The 22,220-nt window shown below is 35.9% G+C and overlaps 2 protein-coding genes across 3 annotated transcripts; one reads left to right on the top strand and one right to left on the bottom strand.

Moving 5' to 3' along the window:
• Window positions 1–3,936: 3,936 nt before the first annotated feature.
• LOC129896281 (uncharacterized) lies at window positions 3,937–4,904 on the bottom strand. 2 transcript variants are annotated; one of them, XM_055972139.1, is made up of 3 exons: window positions 4,824–4,904; window positions 4,511–4,691; window positions 3,945–4,416 (listed from the first exon to the last, which is right to left on the bottom strand). In XM_055972139.1, exons 2-3 carry the CDS (start codon window positions 4,661–4,663, stop codon window positions 4,165–4,167), a joined length of 405 nt encoding a protein of 134 aa, XP_055828114.1. In that variant the 5' UTR covers window positions 4,664–4,691; window positions 4,824–4,904; the 3' UTR covers window positions 3,945–4,164. The 2 variants fall into 2 exon arrangements, 1 of the variants encoding a protein (XP_055828114.1); XR_008767938.1 differs by having other exon boundaries at window positions 3,937–4,005; window positions 4,511–4,867.
• A 673-nt stretch (window positions 4,905–5,577) lies between these two features.
• Window positions 5,578–20,392, top strand: LOC129895714 (DNA-(apurinic or apyrimidinic site) endonuclease 2). The gene is made up of 9 exons (XM_055971467.1): window positions 5,578–5,839; window positions 7,627–7,854; window positions 8,083–8,168; window positions 15,225–15,340; window positions 15,493–15,573; window positions 15,858–16,058; window positions 16,548–16,699; window positions 17,619–18,217; window positions 20,040–20,392. Exons 1-9 carry the CDS (start codon window positions 5,614–5,616, stop codon window positions 20,118–20,120), a joined length of 1,770 nt encoding a protein of 589 aa, XP_055827442.1. The 5' UTR covers window positions 5,578–5,613; the 3' UTR covers window positions 20,121–20,392.
• The last annotated feature ends 1,828 nt before the right edge of the window (window positions 20,393–22,220 follow it).

Below are 22,220 nucleotides of genomic sequence, written 5' to 3' on the forward strand. Positions count from 1 at the left end.
TTGGGTCTTGCACTTGAAAGTGTTAGTGAATTTAGATCTGTTGTTATCAAATATGCTAATGATGAACATGTTGCTATTGAAATGCATATTAATGAAACTTCAAGGGTAAGGGTTAGATATACAGTTGGTTGTCCTTGGGTTCTATTTGTTAGCTTTGATTCTAGGACAAATAATTTTGTTGTGAAGACCTATAATCCAATTTACAAGTATGACCCTACTAATAGGAATAAGGTTTGTAATAGCAAATTCTTATCTAGTCACTATAATGAAAGGATAAAGAAACAACCTAACATTATAATTTTTGAATTTCAAGAGATCATTAAAAAGAATTGAATTTATATGTTTGAAGAAAAGTGTAGGAGAGCAAGAAACAAAATATTGCAACAACTGATGAGTGACTATAATCTTGAGTTTGAGAGGATTTTAGACTATAGGAATGAGTTGCTACGAACTAATCCAGGTAGCACATGTGTAGTCAAGCTTCATGAGAAAATATTTGAAGATGGTAGAAAAATGTTTCAAAGCTTCTTCATATGTTTTGATTCAATGAAGAAGTCCTACTTGATTGGTTGTAGAAAGTGCATTGGTCTAGATGGTTGTTTTCTAAAGGGGATTGTAAAGGTCAGTTACTGGTTGTTGTTTGTAAAGATGACAACAATCCTATGTTGTCACTAGCTTGGACAGTAGCTGAAGTTGAAAATCAGTACACTTGAAGTTGGTTTGTCAAGCCTCTAAAGAAAGATCTTCAATTAGGAGATGGAATAGACATGACAGTCATAACAGATATACAAAAGGTTAGAATTAATTATTGAATTCATTTCATGTGATATTTTTTAATTTCTTGAATATTTATTCTTAATATTTTTAGATTTTTTATAGGGTCTTGAAAATGCCATAAGTACTCATCTGCCAAATGTTTAGCATAGGATGTGTGCTAGACATATCCTTGCTAAGTGGTTTAAGAAGTGAAGAGGTATTGAGCGAGAATTATTTTTGAAGGTGTGCAAGATCTACTTTTGATACTGAGTTAAAGGATAACATTAATTATATGAAAAGGTTGAAGAATAAAATAGTTGATGATTTGTCGTATTACAATTCAGAAAGATGGAGCAAGGTCTACTTTAATTTTACCACAAAATGTGATATTGTAAATAATAATATGACTAAATATTTCAATGCATGGATATTAGCAGCAAGACACAAGACTATAGTTACAATGTTTGAAGAAATAAGGGTGAAAATGATGAAAAGAAGTAGGCAGATGAGAGAGTTTTGTTGTGGTTGGTCTCTAACATTTCTTTAATGGCAATGAAAGTTCTGCAAGATAACATAACTAAGTCTATGAAATGTAGCATTGAATGGAATTCTGATACAGGGTATGATGTGCTTTATGGAGCATACAAACATGTTATGGATATTCAGAGGCAAACTTGTAGCTATAGAGCATGAATGTTGAAAAACATACCATGTCCTCATACAATAGCTGCTCTTCACCATAGAAAATTAGACCCAGTGAACTACATGTCTTATGGGTATAATAGAAAACTTATATGAAGACATATAACTACTTCATTCAGCCAGTTCTAAATATGAAAATATGACCAGAATCACAAAACATCCCTTTTATACCACCTCATGTTAGGAAGATGCAGGAAGACTTGCCAAGGTTAGGAGAAAAGAGCAAGGTGAAAATAAAAAACTGAAAAACTATCCAAAAGGGGGTTAGAGATGTCATGCAACACTTATCATAACAAGGGCCATAATAAAAGAAAGTATCCTCTTGGTGATCCTGCTTCTGGCACAAGTGCAAGTTCAACAACTACTGCTGGTGGACCTAGTTCAACACATGCTGCTGCAGGACCAAATTCAAGACCTGCTGCTGCTGAACTAGGTTCAGAATCTGTTGATGGACCAAGTTCAAGATTTACTGGTGGACTAAGTTCTACACCTATTGTTGGATCAATTTCTACACCTACTGTTGGACAACTTCAACTCCTATTGTTGGACCAAGATCAACACCTAAGGGGTAGACCAAAGGGTTCAATAGAAAAGGTGGATGATGTAGTTTAACTTCATCTATAAATTCTAAACTAATTGCTTTATTTAATATTTTATTATTTTTCAGGGGAGTGCTGCTAGCAAAGCAAGAATGGTTGGAATGGAGGTACTTCACACAGAGTAGTGCTACTATTATTAATGTAAATATTTCTATACTTACATATCATTGATTATCTTTAATAACACTAATATTAACACTAATTAAAATTATTTATATTCATTTGAGCAGCCTGAAATGCACAGTGAAAGATTTAGAAATGTGAAGTCTTTAGTATTTGTCACTAGAGATCTTGAGTATAAACCAGTGAGTGGTGTGAAATGGAAAGGAAAGCAAGCTATGACCTGAAGACAACTTGAAGAAATGAGAGAAAAAAAAAAGCAAAGTGAGACAAGGTCTAAGGCTGTACATTTGAGCCAAGAGAGCTCCAATGCTCAACCCCACAACATCAAATGCAATCTTACTTATTTTGGTAGACTGTGACATAATGCTTAGTAGGGGTGGGCATAAAATACCGAAAATCGAATTACCGAATCGAACCGGCTATTTCGGTATTTCGGTATTCGGTAATTCGGTATTTCGGTTCGGTATTCGGTACCGAAATTGATATTTCGGTATTTCAGTTTCGGTATTCGGTATTTCGGTTTCGGTATTCGGGATTTCCCGAATACCGAACTTTTTAATTTTTTATTTATTTTTTATTTTTTTATTTTTTATTTTTTACAAAAAAACTGAAAAAAAAATTATCAAAAAAATAAGAGTATAGTAAGAGGAAACTATCTCATTTTTTTATTTCCCTTACCATTTTCATTTCAACTTTCCCACGTTTACCGTTTATTATATGCACACTTACACTTACATTATGGATAACTGCTAAAATTTAATTCATGTACATGTAAAAATTATAAATTCTAATTTCAAATTTATGCAATTGATTAAGAATTCTAATTTCACTTTGCATGATTCCCACGTTAGTTATCTACATAAATTGTTTGGTAGTTACATTGAAAACGAAAGATTCCAACTCTTTCATATCTTTGCAGAAACTAATTAATAATTAGTGCAGTGATGTAGAGTTTTTGGATAATTCAAAGAAAAACATATGTATAAAAATTATGTATGATATATTAGAGATTTTTGTTTTCACTTTTTTTCATTATTTTTATTACATGGTAATATTTTTTTTATTCTATATCGATTCATAAATTATTTTCTCTTTGCTTACGAGCAATTTCAATTTTGATATTCGGCAAGTTAAAATGCATATATTACTTAAATATGGTGTAGTAATAAAAATGTAAGTTAAGATATGTATTCTTTAGGTTAATGTAAATATTAAATGCGGATAAATTTTTATTGTATATTAACTATTAAAAAAATATGGTATTACCGAATACCGTACCGAACCGAAGTTTGATTTACCGATTACCGAACCGAAGTTTGAAAGTTCGGTATTTGGTATATACTTTGAATTACCGATTACCGAATTACCGAACCCGAACTTTGAAAATACCGAACCGAATACCGAACGCCCACCCCTAATGCTTAGGCAATTGTGATTATATTTAAGACAATGAATTAGTAGTTGTGACTGCATTTTTAGTTATGAATTGACAGTTGTGACTGCATTTTAGTTTTTGGTGTTGATTGATTGTAACAACTTTGATAACTATAGCTTCTCTTTTGATTAATATTATGCAACTAGCTTTTATTTAGCAATGACTTTCTTTTATTTTGATGGTTAATGATTTTGTGTTTATAGATAACAAGTTATGACTACACAACCTAAATTTGCAGGTTATTTGTGATGATCATTCCATAAAGGTTCTTTAAAAATTTAAAAGGGACTCCTTAACATATATGAGACAAATCTGGATAAAGGGAAATGTTCATCACACAAAGGGAAATATTGATTACATAAAGGGAAATGTTCATTACAAAACCTTCACCTGCAAATACAATTACACGAAGAGATCATGTCAACTTCCTTGAATCTCCTTTCATGGGCAATATGTTTTAAATACAAAACTTATACCTAAAATACAAACACACAAAAGAGCAATCCAAAGTTGTTTCTCCCTTTTCTTAGACTTGACCAATTTATTTTTTTATTTCTTCTCAATTAATTTCATTTTCTTCAAATCATCATCAAAATTGTCAAGCTTCGACTCTATCTTATTCATATCTATTTTGATTTTCACAGAGTTGGTAGACCTAGTAGACTTGTTGTTAATCTTTTCTAAAACTTCAACTCTTTGCTCAAGTTCATCAATTCTTTCCAACAAATTCGAAATTACAAATCTGGATCTTGGATCAATATAGTCATCCTTCCAAAGCCAAAAATCGCTTGTTATAGCATTCTAAAGTGAATGAAAACAACAAAGCAAATCAATCTATGACTCTTGAAAAAGGCAGATCTATGAAAAAGACAGAACTTTTTGAAGATTAACTTACCCCATAGTAAGGACAACCCCAATATTTTTCATCAAGATTTCTTGGGGTCAAAGAGGTCAACAAAGACAGAATAAATCCATGTTTGCATCGCACCTCTTTCAATTCACGATCTCCCTCTTGCATACACAACCTAGTCAAGCTTATTCGAGCCATTATAGGACCTTCTTCAATGAAAAAAACACTACAGCAACTTGATTATTCAAACAACTCAATACCAAAAAATTCAATAATTTTACGGAAAAAAGAGAAAGAAATCAAAATGAAAAAGAGTAGATTAAATCAAAATGAAAAAGAGAGAAGAATAAAAAGTTACATTTGATTCTCTTGAAAAGAACTGAATTTGAACTTCAATTTGGGGCTTCAAATTTATGGTTTAAAGAACATTTAGGGTTCTTTAGTTTTTTGGGGTGAAAATGATGGTTGGGTTGGTGGGTTATAACAATGATTTTCAAGAAATTACTGTTGGAGGACAATTTTAATTTTAAAAAATAATTAAAAAATTGAATTTATCTAACATATTGACGCGCTACAAAATATTGACTGAAACGCGCTTGAGCTTGGGTGTAGGAAGGTGGAAATAAATTCACTTATGAGTAGTTCGGGTGTGTAATATGTCGTCTAAATAGTTGAAGTGTATAAGCGACTTTTCAATACAACTTCAGGAGTGAATTTATGTCTTTTCTCAAAATATTTAGAATATGTCTTCATATGTAGAGCATGTCATGTTGGTACATATTAATTGAAGATTTAGTGTTATAGCTCGTAAAGTAACTAAGTTGAATTGTAAATGATGGGTGTATGATTTTTCGACATGTTATATCCGTATAAATTAATAGATGACTATTTCGATTTGAAAAAAAAAAAAGAGTTAAAAATGCACCAGTTTTACAAACTACAAGGACTATTAATGCTCCAATGTATATTTTCAGATAATTTTAAGTCTAAATTCAAACTTAAGGGACTATATTGAGCTTTTTCATACATCTCAAAACGACATCGTTTGTTTCCCCATCCTCCATACAAAGAGGGAAAAAACAGTTTTTCACACGTTTGCTTTACTACTACTACTGACCTCCATTGAAGGTTCTGCAATTTTCTGATGAATGAAGATAGTGACGTACAACGTAAATGGTTTAAGGCCAAGGATACAGCAGTATGGTTCACTTCTCAAACTGTTGGATTCGCTTGATGCTGATATTATCTGTTTTCAGGAGACGAAGTTGTCGAGGCATGATCTTAGAGCTAATTTGGTTCGTGCTGACGGTTATGAGTCTTTCTTCTCTTGTTGTACTCGTACTTCTGATCGTGGACGCTCCGCTGGATATTCCGGTCAGTTTCATCTTTTATCTCTCATTTTTTTTTCTTTCACATTTGTGTTAGGGCTCGTGTTTGCAATTTGCGAAGACTCGTTTTTTTTAGTCAGGAGTAAGTAGGTGAATTTTGGATAGCCTTTAGCCCCAAAAATTTGCTCACGAGGGGAGGATTGCCCAAAATAATATAAGGAGACCAAACGCCCCTGCACAACCATGACTGGACATTTGGAGTTTGAACAATATAACATGGGGACCAACATTGGATAAATAATGAATTGGGATGAGCCTTACTCTGATGCCTTGATAAAGAAATGAATTTAGGGCGTAACTCAACCTCAAAAGCTAAATTATGAGAGGAGGATTATCCAAGGCCATATAAGGAGATTAAATGCCCATCTACAACTGATGAGGGAGAATCAGTACTCCTGCATGCCCAGGACTAGGATTGGACATTTGGAGCGTGGACAATAGAACATGTGGTAAAACAATGAATTGAGATAGGCCTGATTCCAATACCATGATAAGAAATGGACTTTGTGCCTAATTCAATCTTAAAATCTATCTCAGGAGTGAGATCAAGCACGAATCAACAATTTTTTCTTTGTTGAGTACTGGAATGAAATATGCCTGAAAAGAGGGAGAGATATTAAGTATTGGAACGGAATATTAATAGAGGGGGACATATGGAGAGGATTGATACAACTGGCCTAGGTTGAGGTGGAGTGCCGGAGCGAGAATTTTAACTAAGGGGATTCAAGATATAAAGAATTAAATATACGAAGAAATCAAGGAGATTCAACATCTATTCATATACATAAAAATAATTTTGACCTTGTTTACAACATTCAGCCTCCCTTCTTGAGGTGTAGTTGATTGATTGATATGTACTCTAAATTTGCATTATTTCATTCTGTGTCAATCTCAGCTGAGTTATTTTTTCAATGAATTGTAGCTGAACTGATCTTAACTGATAGGGAAAGTTTGGACTAGCTCAATTGCAGGGTGCGTATGGTATGGAAGAGCAGTTCATTGAAGTTGCTTTACTCTGGAGATCGTTGCGAAATTTTTGTTTTGAATTTCGTATTAAAATGGGCAGAGTATAGTAATAGTACAAGGTGGAGGATAGGTTTTAACTTATAAGAATACTTTTTTTGTGATATTCACAAGTATTAAAGGTTGAAACAAGTGACATGAAGTAAAAGTTAGAATTCTTATAAAGGAAAATGGCTTCTACCTACAAGTGACAAAGTCATTCCTCATTTTTTGATATATTTGCAGCAACTGAAAATAACCTAACACTGGAAAATGATTTCATCTGAGAAAACATTTTCTTCATACCTACAACACCCTGCATCTCTCTCTGTCTTCGTCGTCTTTAGGATTCTAAAAGCTTCTTTGTATGGAGGGAAACTGTTAAGATTGTAAATGGAAGAGCTGATCAGATTCCTTAACCATTGTGTAGTGGATCAAATCAAATTTCCTCTCTCCCTTAATTCTCTGAATGTGTTAAAGCTGGAAATTAATTTTTTGCCTTTTTATTTTTTTCTTTTTCCAAAGAACTCGTCGAGTGCTTTTGAAGTTGAGGAAACATTGAGACTCTTAAGTCTGATGGATTGGAAAGCAAATAATAAAATATTGTGGATTGCAGATAATGTGTGATCAACAAGGATAAGCTATGCTTGGTGAAACTTAAGGAATTTGTTTCTTGTATAATTTTTGGCATTTCTCTCAAGAATTGGTATGTCGGAAGTAGGAAAATGTAGCTAATGAAACAAATGATTGACTTTATGTCTATTTGTCCAGGTGTTGCTACCTTTTGTCGTGTAAAATCTGCATTCTTGAGCAATGAGGTAGCTCTGCCAATTTCTGCCGAAGAAGGCTTCACTGGTCTCCTCACAACATCTAAAGGATATGAACCTAGAAAGGAGGAGTGCCCTTCAATAGCAGAAGGCCTCGAGTGCTTTTCTAGAGATGAACTTCTTAAAGTTGATAGTGAGGGACGTTGTCTGATCACTGATCATGGTCATTTTGGTGAGTACATGCTATTCACGAAAACGACAGGGATGTCTGATTCTTAATAATAATACAAATCATAGTCTAAAGTTTTTGTTCCAAGCCTTGTCATTCTCTTTTTCCGACTCACAATGTGATATAACTCTTGAATTTTTTTTAAAAGCTTTTCCATAATGTTTTGTTGCACATTCAAGTATCTTATTTCCTTCCATAATTTGATGATTGACAAATGTTTTCTTCTTGCAGTTCTATTCAATTTATATGGGCCCAGAGCTGTTCAAGATGACTCTGAAAGAATCCAATTTAAGCTCTCATTTTTCAAGATGTTAGAGGTAATCAATTCCCACTTTGGTTTTCAAATTATGAGAACCTGAGAAATGATATTTTCTCCTATTTTCAAATATGAAATTAGCTTTTGCTTTATTGATGAGGATTTCTTGCACCAAATATCTCAAGCATCCTGTATTCTTATGCATTGTGTTGCTTTCTTTATTGATGATAAGTCCACTACAGTGGTTCATTTGAAGTTTTAGTTGCACCAAATCTTAACACAGATTATTGGAGTGAATGGGACCTAAATAGAGGAGAAAAGATATGGAGAATTAGACAATCCTAACTAATATGGGATCAGAGTTGTTGATCTAAATGTTAACATAGAAAAGGTTGCTGTCACACACAACATTAAATTTCTATCGGTATGGTGGGGGCAAAGGCTTACAAAATGGATCTGAGTGCTTTGGAATCCTATTTGGACAATGTTGTGGGAATCCCATGTTAGTTGCCTCATTGTTATCAATTACCTAGGGATCAAAGTCTCGACCAAGGCATGACTGAGGCTTTGTAAAGTATCTGTGTTATCTGGGATGCAAATTTACAATTCTTTAGCTCGGAGAAGGTTGTTGTTGAGCACTCTTTTTTTGATATTTGGAGTTGTTCAAGTCTTTTTGTGTTGTAATGGCTGAAGGATTGAATATATATGACTGTAGTATGTGATGAAGGATGTTAGGAATCCGAGGAACTAGTATCATGCTTCAATTGCTTGCTTGCTACATGGTTCATTAGTTTTGTAGGTTGGTCTAATAAATTTCAGAAAAGGAGATGAATCGTAGCAGAAATTAGGAAGACTCCTACTGCAAGATGGAGAATCTTTTTGGGATTTGATTTTTAGGAGGAACTTTCTAGACTGAGAAGTGTCGTAGTTCCAAAATCTAGTTGAGCTACTTCACAAACAAGGAACACCACAAAATAACCATGATGTATGGAGGTTGGAGGGGGATGGGGCAATGTATTGTTTTCTGTTCGGTCATTCTATGAGAGACTCCTGGTTAGGAAAGAGGTTGCATTTCAACATAGATTTGTTTGGATTCCAAAGGTATTGAGAAATATTTGTTTCTTTAATTCGCTTCTAAGAAGAGGAGTGATATTGCCGGTAGAGTATCAAAGGAAGAGGAAGGTTATGCACATTAGTTGGTGTTTCATGGGTAAAAGCTTGGGTGAAGACGTCGACCATCTCCTCCTTCATTGTCGGGTAGCCTCGAGGTTATGGTGGGAAATCCAGTTGGTTTGGAATATCTCGAGTTATGCTAGACACAGTGAAAGAGTTAACGTTCAGTTGGAATTGTGGTAGATGGAAGAGGAGACGCAGGGCATGGGATGTTGCTCCACTAGCTCTTATGTGGGTTATTTGGAGAGACAAAACTAGTAGAGCTTTTGAAGATGTTGAGATGGACTTTTTGCAATTGAGGAATAACCTCTCCCTTTTTTTTGGTGCACCTGTGAGGTTCCTTTGTTGTGTATTGTGGAGATAAGATTGAGTGTTGTTCTTAGAGAACCATATCTTTTTTGTCGGTTTTCTACTCTTTTCTATACTAACTGTATATTGGCATTTTGTGTCCACACGTCAAAAAAAAAGACATGGCTAATTCCTCAAGGATGACTTGGTCATTCTTCTAGCGCTTTTATCGTTTTTGTGGCATCTTGAGCCCTCTTGGTGATAGAAAGGTGGCTATGGTTAGTGACATCTATTGGTGTGTTTATTTACTTAAATTTCTTATTTCTTTTAAAGAGAAGGATTTTGGTGATGGGGTTGCATCAAGGATCAGCTCTTAGTCCGTTTTTATTTACCTTGGTGATGGATGGATTGACGCGACAAATTCAAGGTGAGGTGTCATGGTGTATGCTTTTCGCGGATGACATAGTCTTGATCGATGAGATTCGTAGCGAAGTTAATGCTAAGCTGGAGGATTGGAGACATACCTTGGAGTCTAAAGGGTTTAAGCTGAGTAGGACCAAGACAGAGTACTTAGAGTGCAAGTTCAGTGAGACACCTCAGGAGGTTGACGTGGAAATTAGGCTTGGTGCCTAGGCCATCCAAAAGAGAAGTAGTTGCAAGTATCTTGGGTCTATCATGCAAGGCAGCGGGGAGATTGACGATGATGTCACACATCGTATTGGGGTAGGGTGGATAAAATGGAGGCTCGCTTTCAGAGTGCTATGTGACAAGAAGGTGCCACCAAAACTTAAGGGCAAGTTCTACAAAGTGGTGGTTAGACCGGCTATGATGTATGGGGCGGAGTGTTGGCCAGTTAAGACTTCTCATGTTCAAAAAATGAAAGTTGTCGAGATGAGAATGTTGAGATGGATGTGTGGGCACACCAGGAGCGACAGGACTAGAAATGAGGCTATTCAGGACAAGGTGGGAGTGGCTTCGGTGGAAGACAAGATGCGGAAAATGCGACTCAGATGATTTGGACATGTGAAGAGGAGAGACACAAATGCCCCAGTGTGGAGGTGTGAGAGGTTGGCCATGGATGGTTACAGAAGAAGTAGGGGTAGGCCGAAGAAGTATTGGGGAGAGGTGAATAGACAGAACATGGCACAGTTACAGCTTTCCGAGGACATGACCTTAGATAGGAGGGTGTGGAGGAACCACATTAGGGTAGAAGGCTAGTACATAGTCTCGTTATTCTTCCCTATTCGTAGGCGCATTAGCTCATTACAATTTCGTATGCTCTGATTTCTGTTATTATTTATTACTCTTTATACTTTGATTACTCTATTTTATCTGTGACGCTTTCGTTATTTGTTTTTCCCATATCACTTTTAATTTCTTAGCCTTATCTGACATCTTTTTATGCTTTTATTGAGCCGAGGGTCTCTAGGAAACAGCCGTCCTACCTTGGTAGGAGTAAGGTCTGCGTACACTCTACCCTCCCCAGACCCCACGTTGTGGGATTTCACTGGGTTGTTATTGTTGTTTAAAGAGAAGGATTTTCAAAAATCAAGTTACCTATATCAAGTTGATTGATGTTTTGACTAACATGCTTTACGGTCGCTTATTTACAGTTGTTTAATGCTACTTCAGTGACCTGTACTTCTCTTCTTTTTTTTTTTGACAAGGTGACAAGTTTGTATATAAATCTTCAGCACTAAGGCTGGTATCCCAAAATTTTACATCACAGAACTACATACGGCTGAGTAGGCTCAACAAACCCCCCAAAAAGAAATCCTATCTCAGGTCCTATTTCATCTTACAAGGATCCTAGAATGTCAACAATTGCTACAAGATCATCTATATACTTAGAACTACACCAATAACAAAAAGTGATAATGCAGTCCATCTTAATCTTATGTAAAGGTCCACTGATTCTTTCATAACATCTGGAATTTCTCTCCTTCCAAATGGTCCACCATATAATTGCTGGGACAATTCTCCATCTGTTTTTGTCTGTGCTACCACTCCCTTTCTTGTTCCAACTTACTAGAGCCTGACCTGCCCTTTCAGGCATAGTCCACCTTATGCCTCTGAAACTAATAAATAGGTTCCATAGCTGGTTAACCACTTTACAATGTAAAAACAGATGGTTGATTGTCTCTGACTTTTGCTTACAAAAAAAACATCTTGGACACATTTATATGCCCCTCTTCATGAGATTTTCTTGAGTCAGAGCAGCGTCTTGCACTACTAGCCAAGTGAAGACTGCCACTTTGTAAGGAATTTTTACTTTCCATATAAGCTTCCATGGTAAGAAACTGATTTGAGACCCCATCTGAATCAAGTTTTTATAAGTAGAGTTGACTGTGAAAAAGCCTTTGCTGTGGCATTTCCATCTCAGAGTATCTTCTCCTTCCTTTGGTCCTGTATACTGATCTAAAGTATCATAAAATTCAGCCATTCTCTCCTCCTCCCAATCTTGCATCAGTCTTCTGTATGTCAGGTTCCACCCTTGAGGAGTCCGTACTTCTTGCAAAAAAGACTTCTGCTGCTGATTCAGTAGATAAATATCTGGAAAAAGTTGCTTAAGACTGCCACTTTCAATCCAATCATCTTCCTAGAACATGATCTTCCTTCCACTACTTACATTGAAGCTTGTTCTTCCAAAGAAAACATGCCCCAAGTTTCTGATTGACCTCCACAAACTGATACCGTAAGCAGAAGTAACTTTTTTAGTCTTCCAAAATCTTCCTTTTCATATTTTGCTTGAATCACCCTAACCCACAATGTTTGCTCTTCTTTAGGGAATCTCCACAACCATTTCATAAGCAAGCTTTTGTTTTGTTTTCTCAGATTTTTGATGCCTAGCCCCCCATGCTTCTTAGACAGGATTACAGTCTTCCATTTAACTAAATGGAATCCTTTGCTCTCCTTATCTCCATTCCACAAAAAATTCCTCCTTAAGGCATCAATTCTTTCTTCCAATTTGGCTGGAAGGGGAAAAATTGACATCAAATAAGTTGGCAAGGCATCTAAAACTAAGTTGATCAAGACTAATCTCCCCCCTCTGGATAAATATTGTGTTTTTCATCTGGACAGTCTCTTCGCACATCTCTCCACCACTCCATTCCAAATCTCATTGGATTTGCTTTTTTCTCCCAGAGGCATCTCCAAATAGACAGTTGGCAGTTGCCCTATCTCTCCTCCCAGGATTTCTATTAGATGTTGCATTCTGTTCACTTCATTGATAGGAAAAATGTGACTTTTCCTCAAGTTAATGTGGAGACCAGAGGTTGCTTCAAAAAGAAAGAGGATTATTCTCAGAATCTTGAGTTGTTTCTCCTCTGCATCGCAGAAGATAAGAGTATGATCTGCATATTGTAAATGTGTGACTTCCACTCTTGCATTTTTATCATTTGCAACATTAAAACCCCTAATCCATGCATTACTGTGAGCTATCTTTAGCATGTTATTTAAGCCTTCCATCACAAGAATGAACAGAAAAGGTGAGAGGGGGTCACCTTGTCTCAGTCCTCTGTTAGAAGGGAAAAAGCCTCCAGGAGATCCATTTATTTGTACTGAAAATCTGACAGTACTTATGCAAAATCTCATCCACCTAATCCACTTCATTCCAAATCCCATCCTTTGCATGATTCCAAGCAAAAAGTTCCAGTTGACATGATCATATGCTTTTTCTATAGCCAATTTGCACATAATTCCTGGAGTCTTGTCTTTTATTCTTGCATCTAGACACTCATTAGCTATGAAAACTGCATCAGTGATCTGCCGACCTCTCAAGAAGGCCATCTGTTGTGTATCAACTAGCTTATGCATCACTTTCTTCAATCTTTCTGTGAGTATTTTGGATATCAGCTTGTATACACTTCCTATTAAACTGATTGGTTTGAAGTCTCTCAACTCCTTGGCACCATTGTTTTTGGGGATAAGAGCTATGTATGTTGCATTAAAGTTTTTCTAAAAAATATCCTCTGAATGGAAGTTATGAATGGTTGCCATCACATCCTCCTTCACAATCTCCCAGCATCTTACAAAAAAACCCATGGAATACCCATCTGGACTTGGTGCTTTGTCTATGGCACAAGTTCTAATCCCAAGCAATACTTCTTCCTCTTCAAAAGGTTTCTGTAGTTCTTCTTGTTCTTCTATACTGATCGAAGGGCACTGATTCATGTTGTAAGAGGGCCTCCAATTCTCACTCTCACTATCCAACTTTCTGTAAAAGGTTACAATCTTTCTTTTGATGTTTGTAGCCTCCACCAATTCTTGTCCTTCTACTATCAATTTATCAATGTGATTGATCCTCTTGTGAGCATTTGCAATTTTCTGAAAGAAACTAGTGTTCTTGACTTCTTGTCCTCTGTTTTATCCACAATGTTCTTGATCTTTGTCTCCAAGTTGTCTCTTCCTTTTTTGCATAATCTTCAAAATCCTTGACCACATTTGCTTTTTGGACAATTTCTTCTTCAGTTAAAGGTCTATTTTGCTGAATACTATCAAACTCAGTGATCTGTTGAGCAATTCCTTCTTTTTTTCCAGATTACCATATGTACTTGCACTCCATTCTTTCAATTTGAACTTCATAGCTTTTAGCTTGGATGCTAAAATATAGTCAGGCTTCCCTTAAATACCAAAGATGTCCACCATTTTTTGGTTCTTTCATTAAAACCCTCAGTCTCCAGCCACCACCCTTCAAACTAAAATAGGATTTTGTGTGCACCCAACTGCCACTTGTTTAAACAATTGGTGTATGATCTGAGCATATTCTAGGAAAACTCTCTCTCTTGCTTCACATTGTTGAAATCCCCCCCTCCCCCCCCCCCCCCCAATTCAGTAGAATACAAAATTCTATCAATTCTAGATGCAACTTCCCTATTACTTCCCCTGGTCCAGGTATATTGCCCCCCTTCCAATTGAGTATATATCAATTCCATGTCCTCAATTACATCAGAAAACTCATTCATGTGTACAGAGGTTTTGGAACAATTCTTTTTTTTTGAAGCATATCTGCCAATGTTGAAATCACCTCCCACAACCCAAGGTCCTGTGAATAAGCCCCTGACAGCGCCTATTTCCCACCAAACTTCCTGATTGCATGTTGGGGCATAAACTCCTGTCATATGCCACCCAAGATCATTTGTTCTTGACTTGAAACTACAAGTCAGAGTATATGAGCCTATCGCCACTACTTCCCCATCCCAAACTTTACTATCCCACATCATCAGGATACCTCCCTAGGTACCGCTAGCCTCCAACTGCCCGTATTTAACTCCTCTGTTTCCCCAGACTTTTTTTATTATGTCCCCATTGTTCCCTTCTAATTTGGTTTCCCGCATCAGCAAAAATCTCCCCCTCTTCTACTCTTGCGAGTTCTGATCGATCCTTTGCTTGATCCTCCTCAGCTAAAACAACTGCTCTTTCTTCAGTTATGCTGTCGAAGAATACAGTGTCTGTATTGTTTGCTTCTATTTCAACTGCACTTCTCTTTCTATTTTGTTAATTAATTATTTCTGCTTCACATATCTGCTATCTTTTCCAGGATATTATGTCTATTACTATATTTCTTCATTGACTGCAGAATTGCCTGTTACGTACATTGTAAACCTGCATTTCTGAACTTCACACTCTTTGCTTCATACTAGTAATCTTTATGTAGAGAAGATGGGAGTGCCTCCTGCATCAAGGAAGGAGAATTATCATTGTAGGTGATTTCAATATTGCTCCTGCTGCCATAGATCGGTGCGATGCAGAACCTGATTTTGAGAAGAACGGGTAAGCTAGTTCCTGAAATATTTTATATGCAGTAACAGTTACCAATTTCAAAAAAAATATATTTTATATGCACTATATAAATTAATTCTTTTGTCTCATTTTTTAAGATAACAATTCTGCTTGGTAACTGGTTGATTTTCACTGCATTGCAGGTTTAGAAGATGGTTTAGATCATTGCTAGTGCAAAACGGAGGGCGTCTCCTTGATATTTTTAGAGCAAAGCATCCTGATAGGTTTCTCGCTTTCTATTTACGTTTACTTTTGTAATTTCCTAATCCTCACTACACGGCTAAGGGGAAAAGGGAGGAAATCATGTCCGATGCTATTCCTATCTATCTTAATCATTCACTGCACATTTTTTCTAAAGACACATTCGGGACGAGTTTTTCTTTGATTCTCAAGGTCAATTAAGAAGTGAGATGGAGTATTCATCCTCATTTCCTTTAACTATTGTATTTCTTGTCATCTTGTTCTATGAACCTTTTATCGATTTACTTCATCTTGTATTTTGCTACAGAAAAGGAGCCTATACTTGCTGGTCACAGAGTACAGGAGCCGAGGAATTTAATTATGGTTCTAGGATTGATCACATACTTAGTGCCGGATCATGCTTGCATGGTGAGGAAATTCAGGAAGGGCATGACTTTGTTACTTGCCATGTTGCAGAGTGTGACATATTGATTCAATTTCAAAGGTGGAAACCTGGAAATACGCCAAGGTAACATTTAGATATTCGTAATATGGAGAATACATGATTGCGTTCTGTAATTATAGTCAAGTGAGGATAGTTCTGAAAGAGATAATAATTTTACTGAGCAGCTCAATGTCAGTATACTTTAGCTTGACCAGATTACCTGGATTTTTTGCTGTGATGGGAGAAATGTGCTCTCTTAAATCTGTCATGTTACAGTTTCTGTTTAATATGTTATAATGATTATAGCAAGTAAATTCGAGCTAGTACCCTTAGTTGTCACTCTCGTTTCCCATGAAAATATATAGTGCAAAATGTCATCAAAAAATATATAGTGCAAAAGAGAATCTCCAGCAGCATCAGATGAGTTAAGCGCATACATGATATTGGCCAACTTATATTGGGTTTTCAATTGTTCATTATCGTTCATGTTAGCAACTTTTATCACTCATGGTTGTCCCATAACATGGTGATTGAGGATCTGGCAATCACACTTTAGATATCTACACTCCACAGGTGGAAAGGAGGGAGGAGCATCAAACTAGAAGGTTCTGATCATGTTCCAGTTTACACGAGTTTAGTAGAAATCCCTGAAGTATTGCAGCATAGCACCCCGCCATTATCTACCAGATATCATCCTCAGGTCTTCGGGAGTCAGCAAACTCTTGGTGAGAGTTTAGTCAAGTTACATTTAAATATCAATTTTCTTGGACACGCTGTTGTGTTTGTTTTACTGGAACTTTTCTGACATATATGTCTGCTCACATAATTCGCTGGCACTTTATATCAAGTTTGATGTTGTTCCAAAATTAATTTCCAGAATGTTATAGAAATCTTTTGAGTGATGTGCAAATAAAAAGTATTGGTTTAATATTGATGGGAGTAGGTAGCAATCAAGCAGCAAACATTCTCTTACAGATAAAGCTGTTTTCTTCTTCTTTTTGCTTGTGAATGAACCTGGTTAACTGAAAGCTAGTTTATTTTCATGCTAGTTGCCTAGTGCATCAAATCAATCTTTTATTTCTTCTCCAAGCTTAAATCAATTCAAAATAGAAAGAATAGAAGAGAAATCAAGTAACTGAGTTTTTCTCCCCTCATTCTAAAATAAAATTAATTCATTTAGCTAGTCTCAATTGTATTTTGTCTCCAGGAAGGGAGGTCATCATAATATTGAAAACTAGAGGAAAATCCTGGGAATTTTACTTGAGAAAAATTAGTCTAACTTATATCTTTCTTATATTTTCCCAAAGGCTCTTGAATAATTAGAAGTCAGTTATTGCAACCAAAAGGATCATGTATGATTGCCAATAAAGTGATAATTGGAGTTTGTGATGTACATATTACATTACTATGATCGATGTTCCATGTTTTGTCAAGAATACCTGCTTGAGTTTATCACTCACCTAGTTGAGTTTATCTTTAAAAAAGACTAGTTGAGTTTATCCATCAGTCATTTAAAGGGTGCCCTCTTGACCATCATGTAACTGATATATTATGTTCAGTTTTATTTTTGTAAATATGGCACAGGATTGCGCTCAGTTTATCACATTGTAGTTTGTCTTTTGAATTTCGTGCTCAAAAGTGCAGTGTCAATGTTCACGAGAAGGCAAACAACTGAGCAAGTTATTTCAGAGGAAAGTGAAAGCCCTCAGATTCCAAGTCAGAAAGAATTTATCTCAACTCCAGAGAAATATCATAGTATAGCTTCTCAGATTACGATGCTTGGTTCTCAAAGTAATTCTAATTTTCTACCCTGCATTGCAACCAAGAAGAAAGCAAGGCTTGGTCAGGGGTCTCAGCTCACACTTAACTCATTCTTCCAAAAACGCATACATAAAAGTGAGACTTCTAGCAGCAGCTTTGCTGATTCTAAACTTTGTCAGACAGACATCTCTTATTCTCGGATTGAGCCCAAAGGAGTTCCTTCTGCTGATGATGAAAGTGTCACTTCAATGGAATGCAGATCAAATGCAATTGCCAATAATCAACATGAGTGCCAGCTAGATGCATGCAACTCAGATAAAGAGAAGAGGGAAGTGGCATTACAGGAGTGGCAAAGGATTCATCAATTGATGCAGAATAGTGTACCTCTTTGTAAGGGCCATCAAGAACCTTGTGTTCCTCGGGTCGTAAAAAAAGCAGGCCCCAATTTGGGCCGCAGATTTTATGTCTGTGCTCGAGCTGAGGTATGTCCCATTGTTAGTGGATTGTGTTAAATACTTGGAAGCAATTGCGTAAGATATTAGAAATATCAATTTAAGTTGTTTTATTTGATGAATTAAGCTGTTTCATTTCTGGCATCAAGAAGATGCAAAGTTACAAAAATTATCAGTTGTTAGCTCCATTACATTGTTTCGCAGTTCAAGCCCAGGGAGCTAACCAAAAATACAAAAGAACAAAAAATTGAGGGATTAAGCTAGATTGAATGAACTGATAAAATTTAGGAGGGTAACAATACTATTTACAGGGGGAGAGTGTTCCAGCTAAAAAGACACAAAAGGCATTTAGATTACCGAAGGTGGTTTGGAGTTGAAATGCCATAAAAACATGTTTGATTTCTTTCTTTCCATAGACACCAAAAGATACAAGCTGGGATTATCTTTCAGAATTTCCTGATGGCCCTGTCGACTTTCCATTTACTCCATCTTTCCGCTAACATCCTGATACCCTGAGGTGGAGCCCAACTTAATCCCAAGATTGATCAAAACATTTCCACATATCTGCTGCCACTGGATAGTGTAGGAATAAATGATTGATGGACTCTTGAGTTGGGCAAACACAAGTAGCATCTATTGACCATTTGGAAGTTCCTTTTAAAGAGATTGTCTTGAGTTAGACAGGCTCCTTTGAGATCTATCCATGTGAAACATATAATCGCTCTCGGTAGCTCTGTCTTCCAAATAAGCTTTCCAAGGCCAAGAGGTCAATGATTGCATTTGTTCACTAAGGTGTTTGTAGCGTATGTTGCTCGGACACATCAAAAATATCCCCGGATGCGTGTCGGATCCTCCAAAAGTAGTGCATCTTTGAGGACCCGACACAGATGCAACACCAACTTGGAAGAGTCTATGCAACATCGTTTGTAGCCTGCTTTGACAGTATAACAACAAAATATCAGGGTTCAGGAGAGATACAATGGCCATGGAGAAATCAAGTCTCCCTTGGCTTGTTGTACATGAATTGCAGCATGAGGCTTGTTTAATGCAGGATAACTTACAAAGAAGAGGGATCTGTATCTGTGACACATGTGATCAAAATGCGTCTCATTTAGTTTTGCTTTGTTACTGTAATTGGTGGTTGTGGTGCTAATTCCAAAATCTTTTTGGGGTACAATGTGAAATGCCAAATTCAGTGAGAGGCACACTGGAATGTTGGAAGGGGCAAAAAGTTAAGTACATTAAAAGGTCTTGTGTAATCCTTTCATTCATCTTTGGAATGTGTGAGAAGAACATCTTTGATGTTTTGGAGGAAAGTGTAAGACTGTGCTGCTTGTAACATAGACTTCTGCAGTCTTTTGGTTTATAGTGAAAATTATATATACATAATCTGAGTACTCTTATGAACTTTTAGGACTGTTTTTTACTTAGCTACAAGAGTCTCAGTGTTATTTAATGCACTCTCATCATTGTCGAAATAATAGCAATTATTATTAGTGCATTCACTGGGTGGTATTTAATAAAGTTACTTTTCTACTTATCAAATAAAATGGTCGTTGTGGTAATTTTCGCGTTTAGTTCTGTCGGAAGATACTATGGAGCTGAATGTGAAACTTGCATCTTTTTCCATTTTGTTTGACTTCATATCATCTTTTGGCTTAGCAACCACATTTTTGACGTCCTAGAGTCATTGTATTATTCATAAAGAGAATCAGGGGTAGTCTCAACTCTCATGAAGTCTTTTCATTAGCATCCCACGAATGGTGTAATATAAGTCTTAATAAGAGATTTGTGCTTGTATCTTTTTCTTTTCCTGAATTTGTTTTTACAATATCTTAATTCTCTATCTCAGGGACCTTCATCAAATCCTGAAGCAAATTGCGGTTACTTTAAATGGGCTGCTGTTTTAAAATCCAAGGGGAAAGGAAAGTGAAGTCTCCGCTGCATATATTCACCTACATGATAATGAGAGTCCAGGTTAGCAAATTGTGGTTACTTCGAATGGGCCGCTGTTTCAAAATAGATTCAGTTTTTTTTTGTGTCGTTATTAGCTGAAATTATCTAACATAATTTAGATGTTTATTTGGACGAGAGAGTTTCTTTTCTTCTTGCTAATGTATTTTTTGACATAATTACTTTTCAATTAATCTTCTTCTTTCACAACTGTACATTTCCTGCATGCGGTGATATGAATTTCACATATGAAATTTTTGGTTGATTATTGAGCCTTCGAGTATTAATTTAATTGCCTGGAGTTCTTAGCTTATCAAATAAATGAAAAGGTGCATGGTGTCTAACCGTCTATATATATTATCATGTCCAAGATTTTAGAAGGAAATCATTCATGACCTTTTCAGAATTTTTATTTGTGTTACTAGAATTACCAATTTTGGAAGCAAAATCATTCCTGGCATTAAGTTGGTCATTTTTAGGTTCCCAAGTATATTTTCCATGCTTTTAAGATATGAATTTGGTTTGAGAAGTGCTCATAAAACTATGCTTTCTGGTGAATTTGGTAGCTAGTTTCAAGCTAGAAGGATGTTGATTAGTTAGACATGATTAATTTTCTGAATTTATATGAACGCTTTCATTGAGATGTGGATCTTTTAAGAAATGGAACTTTGTCATAATATTTGATAAAGCAACTTTATAAGGAAAAGTAAGTTCTGCATAGGATTTGAAGTAGTCATGTTTTTTCTTGCTAGACAATAGTCAGGACTCAGGACTGGCATATTAGACAAGAGGGGATTGCTTGATTTGGTAAATACCCTCCACCTCCAACCTTGAGATTGTGGGTTTGAGTCACCAAGCAAACAAAAATGATGGGAACTCCTAGGAAGGGGTAAAAATGAAAAAAAAGACTGATATATTGGGACACTAAATAATTGACACAACGGAAAGGGTAAATCTGGGCCATAGGTCACTTTTATAATGAAGGCTATGTCAGCTTTAAAGAAACCAATTGAATCGATATTCCCTAATGTCTCAAAATGTCTATTCAACTAACAAACTTGGCTCCAATATTAGATTTGGCTTCTCATCTAGTTTGTCAAATCATCTCTTTTCCACCAATTTTTGTTTCTGCAGATCTATTAGGTGTCTATTCCAATACCCTTATCCATAAGAAGCTAAAGCAGTTCATGAGTGTACACTTAGATTTCGAATATAATAAGTTGCACATTGTTTATGTTAAAGATATATAATAATCTACACATTATGCATCTATCAATATGTTCCATCCTTCAAAAGCATTTGGTGGAACTTTTATTACTAATTAATTCCTTCTTTAGAAAGAGCTTTCAGTACTCCTTTTGAAAGTAACTTTAGTATTTGGAAACTACGCCAAAAGCACTTCAAGACACGATAATTAACAATTTAAAATATATAAAAGTCATATGAAAATAAAAAACTCGTTCAACTTGCAAAATTCGAAAGGTACCACAAAAGTTGGACAGATGGAGTATTGTATACTCTATTTCATTTTGACTCTTAATTAACAACTCCCCAGCAATAGTTTACTCTTTCCAAGCACTGTCATTCACTTTCCTCTCCTTCTCGTGATGCAACAATAGCATACTCATTTTATTGATCTATTTCCATACTTGTTAGCTTCTGGAGACCATAGAGTTACTCCCTCCGTCTCAAATTATTTGTCGTTTTAAAAATTCAAGACAAAATTAGTCTTTTTTATCCCATTTCACCTTTGTAGTTATTGTTCTTTAAGACTACAAATTCCTCAATTTCGGGGTGATGTTATAGTGGTTCAACAAAGGGTAAAATAGTTAAAAAAATCTCTTAATTAATATTTTTTAAGGAGCGTGGAAAAAAGAATCACGATAGATAATTTGAACGGAGGGATTAATATATATATGAAGGTGTGAAATGCTTAAATTATAAAGAGAAAGGCAAATAAACTGAAGTATAGTGCCAAAAGAAATCTGTATACAAACGAGCTATAGTGCAATGATTTTATGCGCTATAGAAAACCGTTAATCTTTTTTTTTTAAAAAAAAAATACATACGGTGGTTAAAA

This window comes from Solanum dulcamara, chromosome 7 (assembly GCF_947179165.1).
Source record: "Solanum dulcamara chromosome 7, daSolDulc1.2, whole genome shotgun sequence".
Lineage (NCBI taxonomy): Eukaryota > Viridiplantae > Streptophyta > Magnoliopsida > Solanales > Solanaceae > Solanum > Solanum dulcamara.